The sequence below is a fragment of the Alosa pseudoharengus genome, unplaced genomic scaffold, assembly GCF_046254945.1.
Source record: "Alosa pseudoharengus isolate Yale_2024_CS ecotype anadromous, Long Island Sound unplaced genomic scaffold, YU_APseudo_1.1 YU_APseudo_1.1_scf_19, whole genome shotgun sequence".
Lineage (NCBI taxonomy): Eukaryota > Metazoa > Chordata > Actinopteri > Clupeiformes > Clupeidae > Alosa > Alosa pseudoharengus.
The window spans coordinates 32,571,144-32,596,872 of NW_027468657.1; the positions used below are offsets into that span (position 1 = coordinate 32,571,144).

The 25,729-nt window shown below is 47.4% G+C and overlaps 2 protein-coding genes across 6 annotated transcripts; one reads left to right on the plus strand and one right to left on the minus strand.

Annotated features, from left to right (window-relative positions):
• The first annotated feature begins 1,385 nt into the window (after positions 1–1,385).
• cfl1 (cofilin 1) lies at positions 1,386–7,695 on the plus strand. The gene is made up of 4 exons (XM_076292445.1): positions 1,386–1,494; positions 4,981–5,279; positions 5,496–5,572; positions 6,691–7,695. Exons 1-4 carry the CDS (start codon positions 1,492–1,494, stop codon positions 6,807–6,809), a joined length of 498 nt encoding a protein of 165 aa, XP_076148560.1. The 5' UTR covers positions 1,386–1,491; the 3' UTR covers positions 6,810–7,695.
• prss23 (serine protease 23) lies at positions 7,236–24,541 on the minus strand. 5 transcript variants are annotated; one of them, XM_076292440.1, is made up of 2 exons: positions 24,382–24,541; positions 7,236–10,554 (listed from the first exon to the last, which is right to left on the minus strand). In XM_076292440.1, the coding sequence occupies exon 2, from the start codon at positions 10,539–10,541 to the stop codon at positions 9,363–9,365; it is 1,179 nt and encodes a 392-aa protein (XP_076148555.1). In that variant the 5' UTR covers positions 10,542–10,554; positions 24,382–24,541; the 3' UTR covers positions 7,236–9,362. The 5 variants fall into 5 exon arrangements, with proteins under 5 accessions (XP_076148555.1, XP_076148554.1, XP_076148552.1 ...); XM_076292439.1 differs by having other exon boundaries at positions 7,236–10,559; XM_076292437.1 differs by lacking the exon at positions 24,382–24,541 and adding an exon at positions 12,819–13,176 and having other exon boundaries at positions 7,236–10,559.
• Between the last annotated feature and the right edge of the window lie 1,188 nt (positions 24,542–25,729).

Sequence of the window (25,729 nt, forward strand, 5' to 3'; positions counted from 1 at the left end):
TAAATTAATTTATCCTCACCATCCTGTGTGGATCATTGTTAAATCTACCTACTTATACAGGTGCAGAAGTAAATTAACCCTGTTTATCCTTAACTGAGTCCTGTATGATCACATTTTTTTAAGCATGAGTGCTTGTACTCACATTTTACCAACCCTCGTTCTACTTTAGGCCCTACAAGGATACAGCATGCATTTTTAACGGTACTGTAGTGGCCACTAGGTGTCAGCAGTCAACAAGAGAAGCGATTTTGTGTTCGTGTTTCTACAATTGTGACCATTTATGAAGTGGGTGTAAAATAATTGCTTAGATGCTCTAATCTTTATTGTTCTGTTGTCATTTCCAACACTGCATACTGACATCCTCCCTTCGCCGAATTAAGCGGACAAAGGTCGTAGAATAGAGGAAGCTACATTGATTGTTATATTTTTTTGTTATTTATTTTATAGGCCTAACCTTTATTTTTTAATGTCTCGGTGTGATAATTTTCAGTAGGAATATGCCAGTCTTCCATGAAAATGGTAACCTGCTTTTTCCTCTTACCCGCATTGGCTCATTTTCTCTTTCCTTTTTCACTGTATGATGCACACTGCCTCGTTGTGTGAATTTCGCTGTTGAATAGAAATGCCCTTGTTTCCATATATGGCGATCAGAGTCGCGAGCTGCGTCGTGTGCACGGGATTGGGTGATGCGCGTTCATGGCCGTCACCATTTGCTTCCTTATTTGGAAGTGAGTTAAGCGAACCTTAAAGGGGGCTGAGACAGACAAAGGGTGAGGCACAGCAAATTGTGATGGAAATAGTGTGGGTCCATTGCGACACTTGTTACAAGGTATAAGTAGGCTACTGTCAATGTTTACAAAAAAAGTGAAAATGATGGAATAGTTGAAGCGGGGCAAATATATGTTACACCTAAACCGAATTTCTGAGGTGGGTAGGGTATGTGATGGGACTCACATTAAATCGCTCTCTCTCTCTTTCATTAAATCGCCTTTATGTTGAACGAAAGGGCACATCAAATTATAGACTATAGCTTAATGGTAGACCCTCTAATTTTATACAAACAGCATTCGCCTTCAATTCGACAAATTGGCAAGATCAATTGCCATTTTTGTCTTTTTGACAGGATGCTGTCAGTTTCACAGTTGTCTAGCCTATTATGCAGAAGCACTCACATGTAAGTTAGACTGTAGTAGCCTATACAGTTCTATTCAACAATTAGCAAATTAAATGACTATCCCATCACAGTGCCACTCATCACACCTAGCCTAAATGTTTTCATTAAAAACATAGAAGCATCCAACTCCAACTCCCATCATACTCCTTGCTTTAACTCGTGATCACTCTCTTCCTGAGATGCTCGCGCCCAACTCAGCATCACCAAGCACGCGTAGGAAGGCGCGCCCGTGAATTGTATAAAGTGTGTGCGAAACCAAAGAACGCGTCACAGCTCATTCAATTCCCAGTCAGACGCCGACTAGCACAGAGACAACCATGGTACGTCTACATTTAACAATTATGCGACCTTTGGTTAATAGCTCTTGAAGCTTCCTTTTTATATTGTGTGATCAGTTTAACGTATTCAGCTATCTTGTGGTATGGCCATGCAGTGACCAGGTTAGCACTTTGACGCCTTTATTAGTTGCGCCGACTGGGTTGAGCAGTGTTTGGTGTGGAATCTGCTTGATTCAAATTGTTTGCATCATGGTTGTTGCAGTCCCATTGTTCTTGGCCACAAGTGATCTAGGGATGTAATTGTCCCCCTTTGACGAACGCTAAGAATTTGGCCTGAAATGGTAAGATGGAGTAGAAGCGACCCAAAAACAACTGGCGCCATTTCCTCTCACGCATTATTTCCGCAAATTAAGGCCGTAGGCCGTTTTTTCTGCCCAAGCTGCATTACCATCTCAGCAGTCCTCTGCAGACAACATTTCTGCTTAGTGTTTTTGTATTTCATTTTGAGTAGGCCTATTGTTTGGGCATTGTTAAACGAGACCCCATCATCGCATTCCAGCGTAGGCATCCTTCTTGCTAGTTAACCCGCAGGCTACAAATGGTGCCGAGCCTGCTAGCTAGTCATTTCGACTCCATCCTTTGTCTCCGAATGGTCGCCTCAAGCATTTTCTACGTACAAATTAATGTTTGAATGCCGGGCACTATAAATCAGGTGGAGGCCTACCGGTGTTTGCTAATCATATTGGTGCAGATTTTGACTCGTCGGTGTGTCTAATCGGAACACTAACGTTTTGCGGCTTAATTTAGCAGATGTACGAAGACTGCATTCATGACCCCACCCTAATTCCCGGTGCAGTTTCAACTCACTAACTGTTTTGCACGTCTCTCCACCGGCCTTAGAATAGGTCGATATTGTTAATGTAGTAAGTAAAGGCCGTTAACAGCTCCGTTCCCTCGGAGTACATGTAAGGTAGTTTGCTTTTTGGTATTTGCTTTACTGACGGGAAAATGGCCTGTCTGCGTGTCAAGCTGAGTGCACGATGCAAGGCGCTTCCTGGTTTGTAAAATGTTGCGGTGATTCGGAAGCGGCCAAGTTCAATCGAATTATTGGATACATTGTACACTTTTCCAAGTGCGTCTCCGAATTTCATAATTACGTTTTGTGGAATAGGCCTACGTTCGTTTTCCCAGACAAAACTGGCCGGACAGTGGACGACTTGGCCCAGTCAGAAAAAAATGCTCCATTCAATCATGAGTTGTCTATTTCTCGGTACAGACATCGAATGCAAGCGGAATGTTGACCAGTTATGTCAATCTAGTTTCACATTGAGTCATCCCTCAAATTAGACTGACAGTTAGCGTCTATTCAAATTCACTGGCTTACTTTTTGTGTGCAAATTATCCTTCGTGTTAAGCATTTGATAGTAGTTACATCTGACAAATTCCTTCATTTGAATATTAATGAGAACGTCATGGTTTACTATTAAATATCTTCCAGTGTTGGATCGTGGCTTTCTCTTAAGGGTAGGAGCGCTGTCTTGTACGAAGGAAACGCCGGTTCCGGTTCAACGGCATCCAGCTTTCTTTGCCTTTCTAGGTCGCCTGTTTTCTTGAACTTGTCTTGAAACACAAGGGCCCATAGTTTTCGTGGTTATCTGTATTGTTTCCTGCTCCAGTGCACACGTTGAGTGACAGCGTGTCATCGCACTTTCTGGTGTTCGGCGGCATGAGTAGGCTATCCGGTGTAGCCTATTATGTTGGGGTGTTACCTGAACCTTCAGAATTTGCTAACGTCACTTGGTATTTTATGACTAGAGGTAAGATGGTGGTAGCCCTGAGACCGCATAGCCCATCAGATGGGCTTAGCATTCGTTTTGCTTTCTGAATCTAAGTACATTTCCTGTTTGTCTGATTTTAGGGGCTGTCCATTTTCATTCAATTTTCTGTTAAAGGACCTGATGGATTACAGCACACCTAACCACCTATGTTGGTCATGGTCAAGGCTGTCAGACTACTACTTTTAAAATATGAATGTGGTTGTGTCATGTAGCTTTTGGTCTGTGAGTCAGGCCTCAACTCCCTGTGCATCAACTGCTGGCATTGCCCATGTATATTGCAGTGAGGTGCCTGAACATGCTCACTTTACCAGTCCTTGTGCTCACACCCTTTGCAAAGCTTTCCACACCCCTTCACCACACGCACATTCCTTTCAAAGTGGGTCACCCTGCTGCTGATGCCTGGCCCCTATGTAACCTTAGGCCTGTCTGCAGACAAGGAAGTGCTCTTTGAACATTATTTTGAAGGACCAACACACACAATGAAGATCAGGTTAAGGCTAGGTGTGAGCTGTCTCAACGGCTCTCTTCCTTTGCACTTCCTTTGCACTTTTCTTCCCATGATGCCTTGTGGTGTTGGTTGGCCCCCTCATTCCTTGCCATGGGCAGAACATGGCATTGTGCTGGATTGCGCCCTGTTCCTTGCTAACTTGCCGTTTAATTCCCCGCCTTTGGACTTTGTCACCTGTTGCGTAAACTAATGGAAATCTGAAGACCTGTGTAGAATTTATGGTCTTGTTGATATGGCAGACTTTCTTAATTGCCACATAAGCTGTATTGTCTGTCTGTATGGCTAGGTGGTTTCTGTCTGAACTTGTTTCTGTCTCTTCCCATCTCTTTCCCTGTATGGTCACAGTGTATGTCTTAGCGTAGTATTTGGTACTTGTAAGCAGACGTGTTTATTTTAACACAAGATGGTCAGCAACTGTAAATCTTTCACTTTGCCATTGGTTGTCTTCATTGCGCTCCCTCTTGCTCAGAGGCAGCCATTTATGCTCAGCTGACACACACGCTTTCCCTCTATTCTCTAAATCAAGGTTTGGTTGCGTGTTGCAAAACATTTGAGGAAGTGCTTCTCTTCCCGGCTCTAGTCGGTTTCTTATGCCACGCCACCCTGTCGGTGACTGTGTGGGCGTCACGTGATCTCAGATGAATGGTGAGCTTTGTGCTGCACCCAAACCCATCCTTTGGTGTCTGAAAAAAGAATGCTGCTCTGAATCTTGCCCAGGGTCTGTAGGAGATGGTGCTGATGTGTCCTATAGGCTCAAGGAACAAAATGTTTCTCTTACCTTAATACCATTCTCTTCAGAGACATGTGCTGAGTTACATTTCACTTGTCTGCCTCACACTACCTGCCCTGTAGTTTGACATCCATTGTCAGGGATTTCCTAACCATTTTCAACTGTCTGCTGCCACCATGTGGTTCTTGTTTGCAAGTGCAGCCTCTAGATAGATGACATTTCCACATTTCCATTGGCCCAACCATATTGGGCAGTCTCCTTTTTAAGTAGTGCATCATATTTGAAAAATGGCATTTGCAAACTGACTGGGCCCCAAAATAACCCCTGTTGCCACAGCAGACAGCCAAAGCATTCACTTTAAGGCTGCATTTCAGCACAGGAATATTGTTGCCAGTTGCCATTCTGAGTCACAGGCGACCTGACTAACCTTGATCTCTGTATTTATGCACCAGGCTTCTGGGGTTAAAGTAGACGAGAATGTGCTCCACCTCTTCAATGACATGAAGGTGCGCAAGGCCAACCTCAGCGAGGACGAGAAGAAGAAGAGGAAGAAGGTGGTTCTCTTCTGTCTGAGCAGCGACGAGAAGAAGATTGTCGTGGAGGAAGGCCGCGAGATACTGCAGGGCGACGAAGGCGACCCCTACACCAAGCTCATCAACATGCTGCCCAGTGACGACTGCCGCTACGCACTCTATGATGCCACATTTGAGACGAAGGAGACCAAGAAAGAGGACCTGGTCTTTATCTTCTGGTGAGTCATGGTAGCCCTCAGCCAGATGGGATCGGTAGTTGAGAAGTTGATTTCAGGCCATTGGGGTTCCAGAATTAGTGATTGTACTTTCCCAATGACTTTTGCATGTTCACTGTGTGTTGCACAGCAGGTAGAGGTTGTCTTCCTTCCTTCCCACCCCCCAACCACCCAAGCGTCAGGTGTATAGCTCAAGCTAAAGCTTAATTCTGTTTTCAGGGCTCCTGACTCGGCTCCCTTGAAAAGCAAGATGATCTACGCTAGCTCCAAGGATGCCATCAAGAAAAAGTTCACAGGTGAGTCACTGACTTTTTGCATGTACACCATATTCCTGTTTTAACTGGAATAATGGCAATATTCCAATTGCGTATGTAATGTGCATGCATACGTCATGTAAACAGATTAAGCCAATTGTTAGGACCAATTATGATCACATTTTGACTCCTTAAAACCCAATCAAGACCTTTGGCATATGTCTGTATTAGCCAGAATATTGAGGCAAGTAAACAGATGAGTTGGAAAATGCCACACTTTATGTGTTCAAACCTGAGCGTTTGAATGTCATGGATTTCATCGATGGGCGAAAGCATCACGATAGTGACTTCTTTAAAAGGGTGTGCAACAAACATTGAGGCAGGTTTTGCACATGTGGTGGACAGATCAAAAACCAGTGGAGAACCCTCAAAGCGAATTATTAGAAGGCTAAAAGGCAAAACAGTAGCTGCTCTAATCCAGCCGATTTCACCTACATCATGGCCATGGATGAAATTCAGGAACTGACACTATTAAGCTGTCCTGACGCAGCCACTACTACTGTATGTTACATGTTAATATGCCAATTAGGGCTGTGTATTGGCAAGAATCTGGCGATGCAATACCCATCGTAATACATGGGTTACGATTCGATATATTGCAATATATTTCAAAACTGTGCGAAAGGCGATATATTGCGATTTTCTAGTTCTAACTTCAGAAAAACTTATAAAGAAGACACAATCATGCATATAAAATGTAAGTAAAGAAATTTACTTTAGCCAAACCATTCAGTACAATGTACAGTAGTTCTGCCATGTCGATAACAAAATAAAGTGCTTGCATGTAAACTACTAATATTAGTATCAACATTTTTTTGATATTTTATTACAGCCCTTAATGCCAATTAACATAAATATTCCTGTTGCTCAATATTCTGCCACACATCTAAAATTTCCCTCGGAATAAAGTATCTATCTATCTATCTCTAAATGTCTTATTCTGAATATTGCCTTAACCACAATATGGACCCTAATCGAAATATGTTGTACATGTTACCATAGTCATTGTAATGGTCATTGTAACAGCTTTCATTGGAGCCATTTTTGATGTCACTTGCTGTTATTTTCCTCTGTGTACTTACATTTGGTTCACTTTGCAGGCATCAAACACGAGTGGCAGTTGAACGGTTTGGACGACATCAAGGACCGGAGGAGTCTGGCTGAGAAGCTAGGTGGCACATCGGTGGTCTCCTTGGAAGGGAAACCCCTCAACGAATGAGGACGACCTCCCTGTGGGGCTTAGCTGTTCATTCCAACAGGGTGGGGCAGCAGGAGAGGCAGGATCATTGGTGGGACTGTAAAGGGGCAATATTTGCGGGTGGGGTGGGTGAGAGGGACTGTTTCCAAACTCCACACAATTTTAGGCTGTCATTCCTGTTCATATTCAAGGAACGAAAACACAAAAGAGCAAAAAGGAAAAAGGACATTGAAAAGATTTTTTAAAAATGAAGGAGAATGATTATAACTATTGAGAATTAATATGTGCTGACAGGTTGGGTTATTTTTTTGTTTTTTTGTTTCTCATTTCCATTAGTGCTGGAGAGTCGGACAGGGCAGCAACCGTTGCAATTTACAACAATTGATTCCTGCAAAATTCAGTTCCTTGCTGTTTTTGTTACTTTCCTTTTTTTGCCAAACCTTTTGGTTTTTGTATGTGTGTGTGTGTGTGTGCACTTGAGACTATAGGAAGAATAGAGACGGAAACATTTCACTCCAAAAGAATGATTGCACGTGAACAAAAAGCATTCTGGGATTTTTCTTTTTATTATTATTTTTTTTTTTATTCTCCACCCTGCCCCTTATTTTGTTGGGTTTTGTTTTTTATTTCACAAGCATTTCCAAGTTTCAAACCAGGGCATCATTGTGATAATATTGAACACACTCTTCACTTGTGTTAAAAAAAAAAAAAAAAAAAAGGAAGAAATGAAACGGGGGGGGGGGGGGGAAATGTAGGAACTGGTAGAGTAGGTGACGTCTGTTTGAAATGAGCTGAAGGTTGCTGGGGAGTGATTGTTTGAACAGCCTGTGTACAGATCTTACGAGGGTTATTGGCTTGTGGATGTTTTGTATTGTCTCCTTATCTCTAATAAAAAGGCACTAAATTAGTTCTCGTCTTGGCTTGATTTTCAAATGAATGACCTGTTGGGTAGCATGGTGTGAGGATGTGCTGTGTCATCCATGATGTAATAATTAGTATGATCCTGGGATATTTCAATGCAAGTTTAGTAATGAGTTGTCAGATTGTTCTATTAATCCTCCATAATTGGAATAATTTAGCCTTTTGTAGTTTTTCGTTGGGTTTGTTTTGCCTCTGAACACTGTATTGGATTATTGTGGCAAAAAGTGAGAATGCAAGAAATACCATAAAATATTGTAGTCTATATTGCCCTTCCATAGTCGCTAGCTGATTTTGTCCAAGGTCTTGGATTCTAAAGGGCTTTCTAGTCTTGTCCATATCTGCATTATGATCTTCAAGAGGACTACAGTGACCAGTCAGTTGTGGATGTGGATGGTTTCAAAGTCAAATGGGATCGGACCTGTAACCGGAGGGTTGCCAGTTCGAACCCCGACCAGTAGGCACGGCTGAAGTGCCCTTGAGCAAGGCACCTAACCCCTCATTGCTCCCCGAGCTCACTGTGTGCTGAGTGTGTTTCACTAATTCACGGATTGGGATAAATGCAGAGACCAAATTTTTACCTCACGGGATCAAAAGAGTATATGTACTTATATACTTATACTTAATGAATTAACCATAGGCTTATGATTCTACCAACATGGCTGATATGGATGGGCATTTGATTTTCTGACCAGTGGGTGCATATCAGTTTTAAATTGGACCTTGATGTCCAAGTAGACCAAGTCCAGTCTTCAACACATTTGGTGGCCTACTTGTGTCATTCTAAAAAGTGTATTTGGCACTCTCAAGCCTTATTGTGAAAATATACAGCATCAATGTTTGACCACAAGAGGGCGCCACACCCATTTGTATGCTGCGCTGTCTATTCACAGTGGGATTTTATTTCCAGGGATGGAACTTATTAAGCGAAACATGCCCTTAGTTTTACAGACTGATATTTTAACAACAATTGTCATGTGGATAATGATTGCATAATTACATACAAGACAGATATTTCAGATAGACATCTTTAATTAAAATAGAAGCATTTTAAATAATTTTTACCCAACATCAAGTGTCCCCAAAACCAGGCCCTTTGAAGCTATCCATTTTAAGCAGTCACACGTAATACCTCTGCAACTACATTTGCTGAGTTGAATATGAACCATTATAATTTGGAGTAAGAAGTGTCAATGAGTCAGAGTCAGATACAAGAAACAGAATACCACAATTACAGGTGTAGCTCAAAACACAGAATGAGTCAAATCTACATCAAAACGTCATAGATTCTGATTTGTCAGTGGTTTCAGAACGATTTTGTGGGCATATTTAATTAAAAGATCAAAATGAGTTTGTTCCATTATGAAATGTAAACAAACCCTTTAGACATTAATCTTATGAATTGCAGCAAAGGCACCTAAAGAGTATAAAGTCCTGATCAGGCACAAGGGTATCGTGGGTCAAATTCTCAGATCCAATTTGGATTAAATAAAGTGTAGAAAAATAGTTTAGGGGATAATAGTGTTCTTCAAAGACTAACATGGACTCCACATTAAACCACATTAAACCTTAAAACTCACTGCAGATGGGCTGAAAATACAAATCACAACAGACACTGCTATTTTTGTCCTTTGTTGTCACCAATCCTGTCTGCAATCAGTCTTTGCTGCAATCCACCTGGTTCCCGTGCACCCAGTAGCAGATCTGCGCAAACTTGAGGGGGGTGAAGCGCACCGCCACATTATAGTCCCGGTTCTCCCCGTCGATCTCCAGCCACTGGTGTCCAGAGAAGATGCCGATGACCTTCCTCTCCCAGCGCTCCAGGCCGTTGTCCCACACGCGCCCGTACACCCCAGAGCCGCTGGCCCCTGGCCGTGCGTCACAGTGCTGGTAGATCAGGTCGTTGGACTCGTCCTCCACCGGGCAGAAGCGATACACCAGCTCGCCCGGCCGGTCGCTGTCGAAGCCCGAGAAGTGGATTCGCTTGCCGGCCAGGTCTTGGGCCGAGGGGGCCACGGCCATGCGCATGAAGGGCCGGCGGTGGGGCCAGCGCAGCTCCAGCAGGGCGTAGTCGTAGTCCATGCTGACCTCAAGGGGCCCCTGGATCCAACCTTTGGGGACGCGCGTTCGCTTGACACGCACCCAGCGCACCAAGGGCTTCTTTGAAGGAGTGCTGGGCAGGGTGACGTTGACCAGGGAGGAGGGCGGGATCAGGAAACCCACCCGAAGCTTGCGCGCGCCCTTCACGTAATCCTTCCCGTCGTGCACGCAGTGGGCGGCGGTGAGCACGTGTCGCTGGGACACCAGGACCCCCGTGCACCCGGTGGAGATGCGCACGGCCGTGGAGAATGGGTAATCCAACAGGAAGTGGTCGCCGCGGATGTTGAAGCGCCCGTCCGCCCCGTAGATCTGCCGCTTCTGCCGCCGGTGGCGCCCGGTGGAACCCCGGCGCCTCCCAGTGGCCAAGAAGGGGACCGCGGGCTCGGGCCTCCACTCGGCCTCCTCGTCCTCGTCCAGGTCCACGGCGGTGAGGGTGCGCGAGCCGTTGGAGTAGAGCGTCTCGAAGGCCAGCTGCTCGGCCAGTTCCTCCGGCCTGGCCTGCTCGCCCCGGTGGAAGCAGCTGGCGTTGCAGTGCGTGGTGAAGTCCAGCTGGGCCTGGGCACTGAAGCGGGATCGCACAAGGGGCAGAGGGGTGTGCGCCACCAGGGAGGGGATGTGGAGGGGCGCAGGCTGGTGGGGTAGGACGCAGGACACCCAGGACAGGGGCAGCAGCAGACAGACGAGCAGGAAGGAGCAGCAGGGATGGGAAGACATCGGCGTGTGATCAAGAGCCATGGCTGTTCGCAGGCTGTCCTGAAAGGAGACATTGATCTCTCAAAATTCAAAAACATCACAGCAGTACAGAAGGCCCCTAAAAAGTATACCCACGCTGGTGCTGGCGCCAGTGAAAGAGCCACCATTCAAGCTTGGCGATCAGCAGACTGCTAAGCTGATTTATGATGCCTTGCGGGCCAATTCAACACATTCAGCAGTCCAACACATACCATGGCAGTCTTTTTCATATCGTCTCCAATTCATACATCTGCCATATTTCAACTACATAGCTGCAGGCCATAACACCTTCATCAACACACATCAGGCCAAACCCCACCTTCTGAAATGAAACCCCACCTGACTGAATGAAAGTGGTTCCTATCTATTTTCTTTACATTCATAAATTCGATTATGGAAGAGCAACCACAAATGTGATGGGTTTATCAAGTTAACAAGCTTCAAAGCATAAAGGGCCAAAATATGTAGAACTTACCATAAACCCAGTATCCAATAAAGCATAATGCATTATAGTGACATATATGAGCATGTACATACGCCAGATACACAAGCATGATTAATGAAGCTTCTATTGAGTATCATATGGCTCCATAAAGCATAGTTCGTGAATAAACATTTAACATAAACAAATATGTTCATGATTATTGTTATTATTCTGTTCATTCTGTTTAGTCTAATAATAATATGTATTTATTTTATTTATACCATATGACTACTATAAACTGTTATTTTAATGTTAATGTAATGTTTATTGGTGTTATTGTAAGTCGCTTTGGACAAAAGTGTCTGCTAACATAAACATAAACATGTCATCAGTTCCATTACCAAGTATTAAGCTTTACTGAGTATGTTGTTTCTTCAGGATGTAAGGGCTTATATTATACATTGTAACACTTAAGTGCAGTCATTACTATGTGTAAATGTACATGTAAAGCATGTAACGCATATGTAATGCATTAGATGCGTGTTTACTACTCTTTGTAAGTATTGGGTTTAAGTAGCCTACAGTGTTACTGGAGAATGCATACAAAGCCTTTGTGGGACCTTTAGTAATTAGTCATGTTCTTAGCAATAAAATCAAATTTGCAGGGAATTCTTTTTTCTATTCATTCAAAGATGGCAAGTGCCACTACATCATGGCAAGTGCAGCTAGTTATATGTGCAAGAGAGAAAGGGAAAAAGTGAAAGACTAGCACTGACAAATATATGATGTAAGAATATGGGCCCTGAGGGTCTTGTGGCGAAAGTGGGCGCAGGTGTCTGAGAGTGAATCACCACAGGTCGGGACACGACTCTGATGAGCTCAACACCAGCAGAGCAGGAGAGGGGTCACCCAGGGCACACACCATAACCCCACAGTACATGGATCTTCCCTTTTTACTGACTTTCTGACATAACTCTTGTCTTCCTAGAGTAATAGTAAAACGCTATGATACATGGCATGGATGACAGTGGTCCAGGACACACCAATTAGGTCTTCTCTACAGTGTTTGCCTAGCTACTTACATTTTAACTACTAGAATTTAGACAAAGGTCATTCTCCACTGTTAAAAGATATAGGTATATTGTCACCCCTGAACAATAAATAGCCCATGGGCCTACCTAAAGCTGTAATGACACAGAGTCAGGAGTATTCCCAGTTCCCATTTCCAGGCAATAGGACCTTTATCACTAATGATAACAAAGGAATTCTTAATTGTGTGCAACTTTTGCCCTTGCTCTTCACTCCCCTAACAATTTCCACCCACCATGACTAGATACTAAACGCATCTTTGACCCCTTGCGATGCCTCTGGAATTCCCTGAGAGGAACCTGTTTCCCAGACCACTGCTTTGTTCAGAAACCCACCCACCTCGTTGTCTTTTGTTATCTCATAGATCTTGATTGAATACTCAGCAAGCCCGTGTCCACTCCTTGCGTAGTTGGTAAACTCACGGACAACACGCTCTGTTTGCCCAGTCCTCAATTTCACGCGTCGACAACTCGTTTTGCCGTAAAACCGTAAAACCGTGGCTACCGTGGCTACAAACTCGTCAAACTTTGTTCATTGTTCCCATGCATTCCATACAATGCAAAGTTCGCAGACTTTGACACTGCATAAGGTTGACAGAACAGCTAAAAGAGCCCTCGGTGTGGGCAAAATTTCATTCCACGCATAGTCATTTCAACAGACTACCGAATTAAATATTTTTGGAAGAGAATTATGAGAAGAGCCATTGTGCATTTGGGCTACTGTTGAATGTAAGGGTGGTACTCTACCTGATAAGAAAATCGACATACGTTCACATTTCAGTCATGCTCCTCTTCCTCGTGAACACCGGGTATGTTAATTCTCAAGTGAAGTCTCATCTCGCCAGAGATTTTGACAGGTCCAGCTGATCTCTCCAAGATTCGACTGAAATGATATTTGGATCGACGACGGTTCGATCACTCTTCAGAGTTATCTGTCCTAGTTCCTCGAGTGGTAGAAAAGTCAAAGGAGCATATTTTCCGAGTATGGGATAGCCTACAGTTCCTCCGTCCCATGAGAGACAGGCAACTAAAAGTATTGTGGGACCACTGCTGCTGGAGCGGATAGGCAAGACGCTGCGCTTGCTCACACGGTCCTAGTGCCGTTTCTGCTACACCAGCTTCTCTTCTCATAACTTAAGGGATGGGTGGTGGGAGGGTTTTGATTTCTATAAGACTCACCAGCAACTGTAGGTCAAGTTCATTGTGCTTCTTGCATATTCAGGGAATAAAATAACCAATCATTGAAGAGGTTGGGGGGGGGGGGGGGGGTGGCATAGGCCATAGCGTCTGTTAGTAATTCCAGTCACTCCCATAAAATAGTGATGTAGGTCTATACAGGATTACCAAATGTCATACAGTATAAACCTTTCAGACAACACAATTAATGTATTTCATGTAATGGTGGAGAAACAATCATTTCTATCACAGGTAAGGAAACGCTGGTTACAACTGTAACCGTGGTTCTATGAATAGTGGAAGACCGCCAGAGGCGATGAAAACATAGTGGAAGAGATCATGCGCTCGCGCATTGGCTACGAGAACTTATTGATTGGTTGTCATCTGGTGACATCATGACGCTACAATATATAAGCCTACAGATTCGTCATGATCTTTCTCCAAGGTCATTCTCGCCATCCGAGTGACCAAGGACTCTGGCGGTCTTCCACTATTCATAGAACCACGGTTACAGTTGTAACCAGCGTTCTATTTCATAGTTACAGACCGCCAGAGGCGATGAAAACATAGTGGAAGACTTATACCACCAAGTCACGAGGAATAAAGACCCACAAGCATCACAGTTCAGTTCAACAACTTTATTTAAAGCACACAGGTTAACGCAACAATCCTAGTCCTCACTAGGGAGTACTGCTGCAGAGACCGGAGGAAGCGGAACCACGTTCAACCGGTAAAACCTTGAAAAAGTGCAGGGTGTAGACCAAGCAGCCGCAGAACAGATGTCGGCAAGAGTTATGCCCTTCAGAGCTGCCCAAGAGGTCGCGATAGCACGCGTCGAGTGGCACCTCACAGATGTGGGAGCCGTTTTGCCAGCAGAATGATGCGCAGAAACGATAGCGTCCGACACCCAGTGCGCCAGCCTCTGTCTCGAAATGGCCGCCCCTTTCTGACAGGCCCCGAAGCGCACAAACAGTTGGTCTGTCGTGCGCCACTGCGCAGTCACTGAAAGATACAGCCGTAAGGCTCGCACTGGACACAATGGTAAGCGTGATCCTTCATCAGGCTGAAATGCAGCCAAAGTAATAGGCTGATTGGCAAACTGCGGGGACAGCACCTTAGGCAAAAAAGCAGGGTTAGGCCACAGAGTAACCTGGTTGTCATCTGGTCCCCATCGCATGCACAGAGCACTTACTGAGAGGGCGTGAAGTTCCCCAACTCTTTTGGCAGATGTGATTGCCAATAAAAAGGCTGTTTTCAATGAGATCCATTTAATGTCAGCATGTTCCAGCGGCTCAAATGGAGGCAAACATAGACCGTTGAGAACAGTGTGCAAGTCCCAGGAGGCAATGGCAACTCTCGGCCGTGGGTGCAATCTTTGTGCGCCTTTCAAGAAGGCCACCACTAATTTGTGAGCGCCTAAGGAAGCCCCGTCTATAGGAGCCCTATGGGCTGACAATGCAGCGACATACACCTTCAACGTGGCTGGAGTCCGTCCTTCATCCAGGAGGTGTTGTAAGAACTCAAGCACTGCTGCCACAGAACACTCAGCAGGGCTTAGATTGTGAGCCGCGCACCAAGCACTGAAAAGCTTCCACCTGCTAGCATACATTACCCTCGTGGACTGAGCACGAGCATTTAGAACAGTGTGTTGAACCCCTTCTGAACAATCCATGATGCTCTGGTTCCCCCTAGCGGCCAGACCCAAAGTTTTAGCCTGTCCGGGCAGGGGTGCCACAGAGAGCCCTCCATCTGAGACAATAAGTCCTTCCTCAAGGGCAGAGGACTCGGTGGTCCCATTGTTAACTTTTGCAACAAGTGAAACCATGGCATGCTCGGCCACCTGGGAGCTATCAAAAGCACCCTGTGGCCTGTTTCCTGGACACGACTCAACACTGCCCAGATCAGTGGTATCGGAGGGAAGGCATAAAGCAGGAGGTTCGGCCACTCGTGGGCCAGAGCATCCCTGCCCAGAGACTCTAATTGTTCCCCATACCACAGGGGACAGTGTGTGGTCTGTTTCGAGGCGAACAGGTCCACTGCTGCTGCACCGTAAGTGTTCCAGATCATTTTCACCACCCCTTTGTGTAAACACCAATCCGCTGGCCTCGGGCCCCCCCGGGACAGAGTGTCTGCCACGGTGTTGAGGCGGCCGGGAAGGTGTCTCGCACGCAGAGAGAGAAATCGTGTCTCCGCCCAAGTCAGAAGTGCCAGTGTCAGCTGAAGGGAGGGGAGGGACCTCGTGCCGCCCTGATGATTTATATGAAACACTACTGAAGTGTTGTCTGTCCTGACCAACACATGCTTTCCCACCAGAACATGCTCGAAATGTTTCAGAGTCAGGAAGACTGCCTGTAATTCCAGAAAGTTGATATGGCATCGTTTCATGTGAGGACCCCACTGACCGCTCACTCCTCGATGCTGCCACACGCCGCCCCAGCCCATGAGGGAGGCGTCCGTCGTGATTACCTCCCTGCGTGCAGGAGGTGGGCCCATAGTCACTCCAGACAGCAGGAAGTCCTCCCGACGCCAGCGAAGTAGACATGAGCTGCAACTTTCTGTCACTCGTACCAAGGTCTGCTTGTTGTGCACTGCAGACAGGCGTAGCGCAATCAGCCACCGTTGAAAAGGTCGTAAGTGCAGTAGTCCCAGCTGAATGACTGCGGTTGCTGCTGTGAGCAGTCCTGCCAGTCTCAGTAGTTGAAGGTAAGGTATCCTGCATCCTGTGCGGATTCTTGTAAGGGCATGTTGAATTGAATCCAGTCTGGTTCTGGTGAGAGTGGCCCGCATTGTCCTGGAATCCAGGTGCATGCCCACAAAATTCACCGATTGGGAAGGAACAAGGCAACTTTTCTCCCAATTGACCCTGAGGCCTAGGGCTGTGACATGGCGTAAAAGGCGATTGGCATTGGCTGTCGCCTGCTCTGGGGTTGCTGCACACAGTAGCCAGTCGTCCAGGTACGGTAGCACTAAGATGCCTTCCTGTTGTAAGGGTTCTAGAGCCACCTGGATGAACTTTGTAAAGACACGGGGCGCAAGAGAAAGCCCGAAGGGGAGTACTTTGAACTGATACGTTTTTTGCAGAAAACTGAACCGAAGAAACTGCCGGTGCTCCCCCGCAATGGGCACATGAAAATAGGCCTCCTCTAAATCTATTGTGATGAACCATGCACCTGGTTCTATGGCTCGAATCACATCTGCTGTTCGCAACATGCGGAACGGCAAGCGCTTGAGGAACATGTTCAAGCGTCTCAAATCCAGGATGGGTCTGAACCCCCCATCCTTTTTTGGAACCAGAAAATAATGGGAGTAGAATCCCTCCATATGAACCTGAGGGTCTACTTCCTCTATCGCACCCTTCTGTAACAGCTGCTGAACTTCCGCAGTAAGGGCAAGAACTTGAAGAGGGTCCTTCACTATGGTGGGACGAACATGAACACACGGTGTAGGTCGGCGGCGAAACTGCAGGCGGTAGCCCTTCTCGAGTGTCTCGAGCAGCCAACTGTTTGTTGTTATTGCCCTCCAGCATTAAAGCTGAAGTGTTGAAAAACAAGCCACCGCCGACCTTGAGCAGTCAGTAGCGTCTACCTGTGGATTCATTGGCCTTGGGGGGGCGTCGAAAGGGCGGCTGCCTTGCAGGCGGTGGTTGTGGTCGTGCGCCCATAGCTGCACGGGGTGGCGGCGGGGCGGACCTGCGGTGTTGGCCATAGGGGTGCCGGCCAAGATTGTGCATTGGTGCACGCCGCTTAGTAGGCATCTGGTGGGGTGCTGATATGCCTACCTGTGGCTCCTTGAAGGGCGGCCGGCGCTGAACATGTTGCGAACGCGACTCGGTCACCCGCGTCCTCCTTTCCAATGCCTCCTGCGCAGCTGGCCCAAACAGGTGGCCAGGCAACAGCGGTAACTGGCGCAAGTTGTTCCGACACACTTCTGGCAGGGGTGACTGTGCTAGCCAGACCTGTCGTCTCGCATGGACAAGGAGACCCAGAGCTCGCCCGCATTCGCTGGCCATTGCACCAAGTGCCTGTAGAGAGACATCAAGCAGACCAGACGTAGCAACGTCTGGAGTGGCTGTGTCCAAAGTAGAATGTAAGGCCAGGAGCAAATGCCCCATTGAGTTGCCCACACGTCCAAGTCTTGCAACCGTGTTGTAGGTTTTAACCAGCATGCCATCAGTGCGCCTGCATTCCTTGTTGGGGCATCGCACATCCTGGCGTAGGGCTTCATCGGGCGAAACGATGAGAGAGGCTACACAGGGCTCCAATGCCGGCATTGATCCAAGACCGATGGTATCTGGCGCGCTCATGGCCGCCAACGTGCGAGCAGCACGATCAGGCCGAAAATTCAAAGCTGACTGAAATGCTGAAGACACAACTTCAGTGAAGTCTTTGCAGTGAGGCACTTGCACGTCCTTTGGCCCTGGCACTGAGCGGCACAGGAGGTTGGTAGGGCCCACTGGGGCCTGGGGCAAGTCCAGTTTCAACCTGGCAAGCGCCATTTTGATGTTGTCACGGATTGATAAGTGTACGGAAGATGTGTCACTTTCATACTCACTGCCACTCGCTGAGTGCAATGAGGACCGCTGTGATGGCGTTAGCGGTGTGTCAGTGGGTGGCTGACCATTGGGATCAATAAAGAGAGATTCTGAGGCTGCCACCGACATAACATCCACTTCTTGTGGCTGCCGGTGAAAGGAATCATTAAGCAATGGGAGAGTGTGGGCACTATGCTGTGCTACACCGCCAGTCTGATCGGTGTGGTCTTCAGCGGCTTTGATGACAGGATCCGATAGGAGTGCCTGCAATTTCAGAACAGTAGTAGCAAGCTCATCCATTCGCTTTTCTAACTTAGCAGAAGAAGATCTGCGCTTGGATGTCGTTTGCTCCAGGTCTTCAGAATGTTTACGTTTGACACCACGCATATTGCCTGCAGCTTTAAGCGAAATCTCCGATGCCTTTGGATAGGCAACTGACAACCGGATTTGCCGTTGTTCAAGGGGCATCATGCTACACTCAGGGCAGGGGTTAGATAGCGCCTCCATAAGATGCTCCATGCCCAAACAGGATGGACAGCGGTCATGGCCATCCAACATGTCCATTCCAGCAAAGCATTGTGTGCAAAAGGCAGAGTGCTCCATGTCACGGAGGTTCAGCGCTGACACGGCGGGTAATCAAGAGTCGAGCTAACTTAATTCACAATATCCACTGAAGCTAGGCGGGGCTAGCAACTAATAGCAGATGTAATAGCTGTGAGCTATTATCTACACCAACAAAGGAACCCTGGAAACCAAGGGTGTTCGTTGGAATAGAAGTAATTGTTGGCTTGCCCGATAATGTAGCTAGCTTACTCACCTTCGTTGCAGCTAGCACTGGTCATAAGTTAGCTACTACTGTCAACAAACGAAGTGACCCTGGACACCAAGGGTATTCGTTGGGAATAGCAGTGAAAAACCAAGCGAGGGAACCCTGGATACCAATAGGTACTCGCTGGCCGAAATAGTGTACTTACCAGAGAAAAGTTCAGTCACTGCTACTGTATATCCACAAGCCGGTAACGTTAACGTCTCCAACCAGATCCTGGAAGCTGAGGGTAGGCTATCCGTCGGGAGACGCGAAGATTCCGAATCTGATTGTGTTGATAAACAACAGCTAATGGGGGAGCATGTACTACTCAACCCAAGTTCAAGTCAAAAACAGTTCTCAGCCAGGCGAGAATGAAAAAGAGAAAGATCATGACGAATCTGTAGGCTTATATATTGTAGCGTCATGATGTCACCAGATGACAACCAATCAATAAGTTCTCGTAGCCAATGCGCGAGCGCATGATCTCTTCCACTATGTTTTCATCGCCTCTGGCGGTCTGTAACTATGAAATAGAACTTATTTCACTTGAGTTGAACAGTGGCTTTGAGGGTCAACAACAGTCCACTGGCTGGCTAAATTCCAGGGATGTCTGGGCACGTTGTGGCCAAGTTGACAGATCCACCAACCCACATAACCTTCTGACCTTGATCTCATTGAAGTCCTCTTCTTCTCACACCTCAAGCAGATATGTGGAATTTGAGACTCTCCTCTTGTCCAGTGGAAAGCCTGACCCTGTGCTCACCACGCCTCTGGAACAGATGTGTTACACAGGAAGTGCTTCAGATAGACCCAAAGCCACAGTGTCCAAAAAACCAATGAACATATCAAATGCTAAAACGTGCATGACTACTCTGTCCTGGTGTCCAAATTACTTTGGAGAGTCACACTACAGGATGCTTATGTTTCACACAGACAGAGATCACACTACGTCTGGGCTGTCCACATATAGGCCATTTCAGGTCAGTCATCTCAGTGATATGAACACTTTGTTGTGGAGACATCGGGAGAGACAATCAAGCTATGAGTCATCAGGAAGTTGTGGGCTCAGTCCTGTGGGGGCAGTAAGAGCACGGGCCCCAAGTCTGGGAAAGGTCCTCTTTGAGCATGTGTGAATTGGTGAGGAACCACAAGAAAGCAAAGCCCCGCGATGCTATCACACTCCGAAGGGGGTGGGTTTCATGGCACGCGAGAGAGAATCCCCTCTGCGCGTGTGTGTATTGGCCTGCAACCATCTGCTCCCTTCGTCTGGTGCAGTCGCTCTCTTTCATGCTCCCCGAGTCCCGCATCGGCCACCTCCAGTCGCAATGGAAAAGAGTCATAAAAGAGCCCAAAGCAGTCACATGTGGGTACTGCTCTCCTGCTCAGGCTGTCATTAGAACCAAGACCGACGCAGCCTTAAAAAAAAAAAAAACACGCTGCCATGCAGTCTCCAACCCGACTGGAATCCAGTGTGCTGGACAGTTCCCAGCTCCTTTTACAGTAGGCTTGTTGTTCTTGACCTGTGCTGGCTTCAGGCCTCAGACATAGTGGGGATGGGGGGGGGGGGGTAGGGGCAGGGGAGCTGTAAATGGTGCACTTGGGAGGGGGCCCTCATGCAACAAGTCCAATCGTCCAGAGTTCCCTTTCTGTCACCTCGGACATCAGAGTCCTGCACTGTGGTCATTCCGGTCTTTATGATTCACTTGCACAAACACAGCAGACGTTCAATTAAATAGGCTCCACGTGACGGGCTAAGTTTGGAGCGGCACTCTGCACTCCCAACACCTCACCCCTTAGAAATGTGCAGAGGGCAGCCTAACCAAAACAATCACAGCATCAAATCCAGTCGCACCGCCAGTGCATGAGGCTTTCACTCAACTACAGAAGCCGTCTTAGGAGCTTTACAGAAGCTGAGACAACGCACATCCTCAGGGCGTCTTAAAGTTGGTTTAGGGGAGCTGCTTGGGTGAATCCAATTACTGCCGAGGGTGTTTGGGGTAGGATTGATTCAGCTGAGAGGAAACTGTAAAGATTCCATATGTGTGAGCTTAGCGCAGGGTATGTGTGAACAGGCATACCGACAATATCCATGGAAACGACCGACTTAGAGAGCACAAGTCAATGCCTGTGTGAGAGCAAGCTTCTGTGGCATTCTATTCAATCCCCGTGTGCAACATTGTGGCCTATTAGAATTGCTAAGGTGCTCGGCCGGAGTGCCACCAAAATGGAGGATTTGTTTGGCACTGTAAAATGAGAAGGCTATAATGGGATATAGAGTTCTTTTAGGAGTCTATATCTTCCCTCAGGGGAGGACTCCTGCCTCTAGTCTATTCAACAGAGCTCCACTGAGACAGTCCACACAATCAGACATTTCATCCTGGCCATTTCCACACATAAAGAAACCCTCTCATCCACATATACACAAAACAGACATACACACACAAGCACAGACAAACAGCAGGCAGACCTTTTCCAGAGCCATTCTTTTATATTCCTTATCACAATACCACAGTAGGCCATATTGCATGCTCCGCTCCCACTGCCCTAACACCTTCCCTGGGCCATACCTGCGCACACACACACACACACACACACACACACACACACACACACACACACACACACACACACACACACACACACACACACACACACACACACACACACACACACACACACACACACACACACACACACACACACACACACACACACACACACACACACACACACACACACACACACAGCCCGCTACTGGTGGCAAAGCGCATAGCATAGGGCCTTTGCATCGGCAGGCCGTCTGGAGTCCAGTGCATTGCTGGAGTGCAGGTGTCGCACCACTGGTGGGCTGGCAGCGGGGTGGGGTAATCTGGCCCTGTTGTGATTGCTCAGCTGACACGGCGGCTGTCTTACAACAGCTCTCAATGTGAGCGGGGATTATTAACGAGATCACAGGGCTTTCTCTGTGTGCTCCTTTAATCCCATAATTGGCCCACAGAAACAAGGCAGTGGTCAGATCTCGCAGCGGCCGACTGAACCTTTCATAACACCGGCCCCCTCGCTCTTGACCCTCCCAGCTTGAGATTGCTGTCCTTCTGAGTTTTAATGTGCTCCTCGGAATGCCGCAGCTCCCAGTGACTCTTCAGCAGGCCCTGGGCGGTGAACACAAACAATGTCCCCTTTCTGCACTCGGCCGCTCGCTCTGCGCTTCTTCACGTCCCGCCCGGCCTTCTTTTATGATCGCCCGCGTGTTTTATTTCTCCCTCCCCGCCGCCGCACCAAAGGCCTCTCAGCGTGAGCAGCAGCCCGAGCGATCAGGCCCACTTTATCTCCCCCTGTTCCCCTCCTCTCGTGGAGCGGCCCCGCTCTCAACATGTGCTATTAGCCTTTCCAATAACATGCCTGCATGAGAGATTTGGCCTGCGTTCTTTTTCCATTTCAAAATGTTCCTCTTTTGTCTGAAAACAACCAACTGATATGGTCTCTCTCTCTCTCTCTCTCTCACATTTTTTTTACCCAGTGGTGCTATTTAAAAGGACTCTGTTCATCTTGTTCATCAGTCCACCAGGCAGTTGCTCTGTCTGCCTTTCCTGAGCTCCCCAGTACTCCTGCCGGGCCAGGAGGGTATGCACAGAGCTACACTTCCCTCGCACGATGAGGTCATCTTCAGTTTGGCAGCGTGGAGACGTGAGTGGAAAACAGGGGAAAACACTGTTAGTGAAAACAAGGGCAGGAATGCTCGATGAATCATTCTTATCACTTTGACGGCGAGAGCGAAGGCTGCCTGAGACAGAGCTGGCATGCTGGCATGGCTTCAGGGTTGGAGAGGTAGATGGAGACTGTTTCAAGAATCTTCAGTTGAGTTGTTATCACGCCAGTGGGCAGGCAACTTCAAACAGTATCTGCTACAACTCACGACATGCTATATAACAGAGTCTGCCCTGTGCTTTGGTTGATCTTGTTGTTTGTCCTCTATTTTCGGGCACCTCATATGCCCTGATGTTCTCAAATTGGCAAAGCAAAACTCTTCTGCCCAAATACTTCATCATACCATGAGCTGCTCTTGGACGAGATGGGTGTGAATTTGAATCTGACGCCTAAGAAAGCATACCAACTCCACAAGTGGCAACATAGATAAGGTATGGGATTGTACATGCCAGAGACAGTTTGGGAATTCATATCTAATTACAATGTCAGAAAATCATTATGTGTCTGCATTGCACCCGCGGGCAGGAGCAGCAGGCTGGCGTGCACATGGGCTCGCGCCGACTTGCACTGAGGGGTGTATACAGTAACACACAGTAAATGTTTATTATTTTTCCTGCACCAGAAGCCGGCTGATAAAACACACATTGCCATGTTCGGGGTGTCTGACGCCTGGTATTTTTCACAGGTTCGGTGCTCCGCATACATTGTCACACAAGCTGCAGCCTGCACCTCTGATCTCATCCCACCCACACTTATTCAGCTCTGATTTACAGGACGACCTGAGGAGCGAGCTGCTCTGTAGAAACCAATTCCAGATATGCACAGTCAGGGCATGAATGCAGGGGTTTTTGTTCAAGCTTGCTGCTGTTCCCTGCCTTTCTAATGTGCATGGGCAAATGCTGCTGATGCCCTCCTAGTGCTAAAGAGACTCTTTAGTATCCAGCGGCTTACAGGAATTGCATTGGTTTGCCAATGAGTGTAGTATCCCAGAAAATGCCTCTTAAATAGTTTTGTGAATAGGATGCCATAAACTCTGAGGAAAATATATGTGATTGGATGTGATGTGCGACACTCTTGGTTCTCACAATAGCTCGGCTCTGTTGACTGTTGCTCTTGCCAAACAATTCATCACGATGCACAACTAAACAAAGCCAAGGTCCTTCATGTCCCCTGTTCACACAGAACAAACATTCACATAAATTGAAACCAGAGAGGCGGAGAGGTCTGCGTCTCCCAGATTGTCATCATTGTTGATGACTCGCCCTCTGTTCTCTCTCCGAGAGCTTGTGACATACAGTATCATCCGTCGGCGTGATGGATCCACAGGGGAAGCCAGCTGCAGGCGGCGGAGGGAGGGGGGGGGGGGGGTTGCTGCGGTCCAGGGCTCCACAACAACAGATGTTCATCTACTGGGAGCCAGCATGAACTCCAGACACACCAGCACTAATCAATAACTTTGACCCTTGGAGAAGCCGGCAAGTCCTAGTCACACAGCATGAAGCCTTTGCATTTTTTGGACGACTCGGCCTAATGCTTCTGACTCAGTGAGGCCTGTACACCCTGCATGAGAACATTCCACTGAGTTAGGCAGTGGAACTGTACTTCTCTCTCTCTCCCCTCCCCTCTTTCTCTCTCTTTCTCTTTCCCCCTTATTCTCTCTGTCTCTCAACTGTCTTTTATTCTTCCTCACATCAAACAGAGATGATCTTTGTCCCCAGCGACTCTTGCCTTGACGAATAAGGATGAAAAGTGGATGGGAGTAGAGGTCATTCAGCCTTGCAGCTGAGCACACATAAATTACAGGAACTTGCAATGTTAGATTAATGAACACCATTTTGGATAATGGCCGATCGGTTAGCAAGTCCTCCGCTGCACCCGACCCTCAGCACCGAGGGGAGCGGGAAAGTCCACGAGCCAGACGTCCGCAGAAGACAAAACGATCCAACTTTCTCGTCAAAAAGAGGTGTCCAATTACTAAGGAACAACATGCCAAAATCCCCGTCTGTCCAGTGCAAGCGTGCAAGAGCACATGAAAACAGAGTCTCTGTTATGTAGCAACATATTGTTTACATCTGAGTCAGGTTTTTCAAAGAAGAAAGTGTACTCACCCAGACTTAGCGTTACATGCCTGTGTGTGCCTGCATGCGATTCACGCTGGTGGGTGATGGTGTAGGTGAGGGGGCCATGCCTGGCCTCGGCTGTGCCACTCAGGCTCACTGACTCAGAACCAGTCAAGAGCAAGATCCTAGATGGGACACATGCCCCTGTTAGTTCCCTCTTATGCATTTGTGTCATGTTAGGGACCACTTCCCATGCAGATTGGGTTTCAAATTTTTAGTGTGTCAACCCACACGTGGGACTTAATTTAGACGGACTCCAGTTATTTCCCGTCATCGACTAGTGGCACTCTCCCAGCCTCCACCCTCTTCTTCAAGCCTCATGCACTGAGTAACAATCAAATACAAAATGATTTAAACACAACAGTGTGTGCAGGGAGGGAGAGAACATTCCCAATTCAGAGGGGAATCAAAGGCCAGGAAAACAACTTCAAGTCATCAGGCGGAGTGGAACAGCTCTCCTATGAGCCCCTGATTAAATGGTCCAAGCTATTTACAGCTGACCTCTGGCTGAACCGTTCCAGAGAGTTGCATTAGATGCAGGTGAGAGTTAAAGCCAGAAGGCCTCTTTTTGCCAACAATGGCCTGATCCCCTGGTAAAGCCCACCATTAAGACTCCACCTGAGTTCCTGTGGTGATATGATCGGCCTGTGTTTGGCCAGCAGTCCGTGCAGGCAGGCGAGCCGTGCGTGTACAGAGCCGTGTCAGTCGCCCTTGCTTGGACACTCATCTGTCAGTGCAGGCATGCCGGGGGCAGCGGAGCACGACGAGGGCCACCTGAGTCCTCCACGGAATGTTCTGGAATTTTATCAGTCCTGCTGGAGCCGCTCCCCGCTGAACAAAGAGCCCTGCCATGGAAACGCAAGGGTGTATGAGCGAAGCATAAACTATAGCAGTAACTGAGACCTCAGTTCTGCCAACAGTGCTTCACAGCTATGTCCAAGCCCCCCCCCCCCCCATGAAAATGTGAGCTCTGTAGGTATCCTCATGCAGAACTAATTAGCAGATGCTGATCAGGAGCAACCCAATCAGCAGACTATGCTCAGTGCCTGCTCCTCTATAATGAGATATTTCCCCACTGGGGCTCTGAACTGTGTGAGTGCATCACAAAGAACACAAGCAAACACAGGCCTCCGCCTGTAATAAATCATGCTGCTCCACATGCTAAGTCTTAGCAGATTGCAGCACAGCACCAGACAGCTGCTACCCAAGGCTAATATGTGTAGCCAAGGCTAATCTGTGTGGTCCACGCTGGAAGCTGGAAAAATGGAGGATAAAATGTATGAAAGGATAAAAGGATAGCACTGTTTTATTATTTTAGTTTTACATTCTTTTATCT

Coding starts and splice junctions, on each gene's coding strand:
- prss23 (XM_076292440.1), bottom strand. CDS start 10,541: ATGGCTCTTGATCACACGCCGATGTCTTCCCATCCCTGCTGCTCCTTC.
- cfl1 (XM_076292445.1), top strand. Junction 5,280..5,495: donor GACCTGGTCTTTATCTTCTG/GTGAGTCATGGT, acceptor TTCTGTTTTCAG/GGCTCCTGACTCGGCTCCCT. Junction 5,573..6,690: donor CATCAAGAAAAAGTTCACAG/GTGAGTCACTGA, acceptor TTCACTTTGCAG/GCATCAAACACGAGTGGCAG.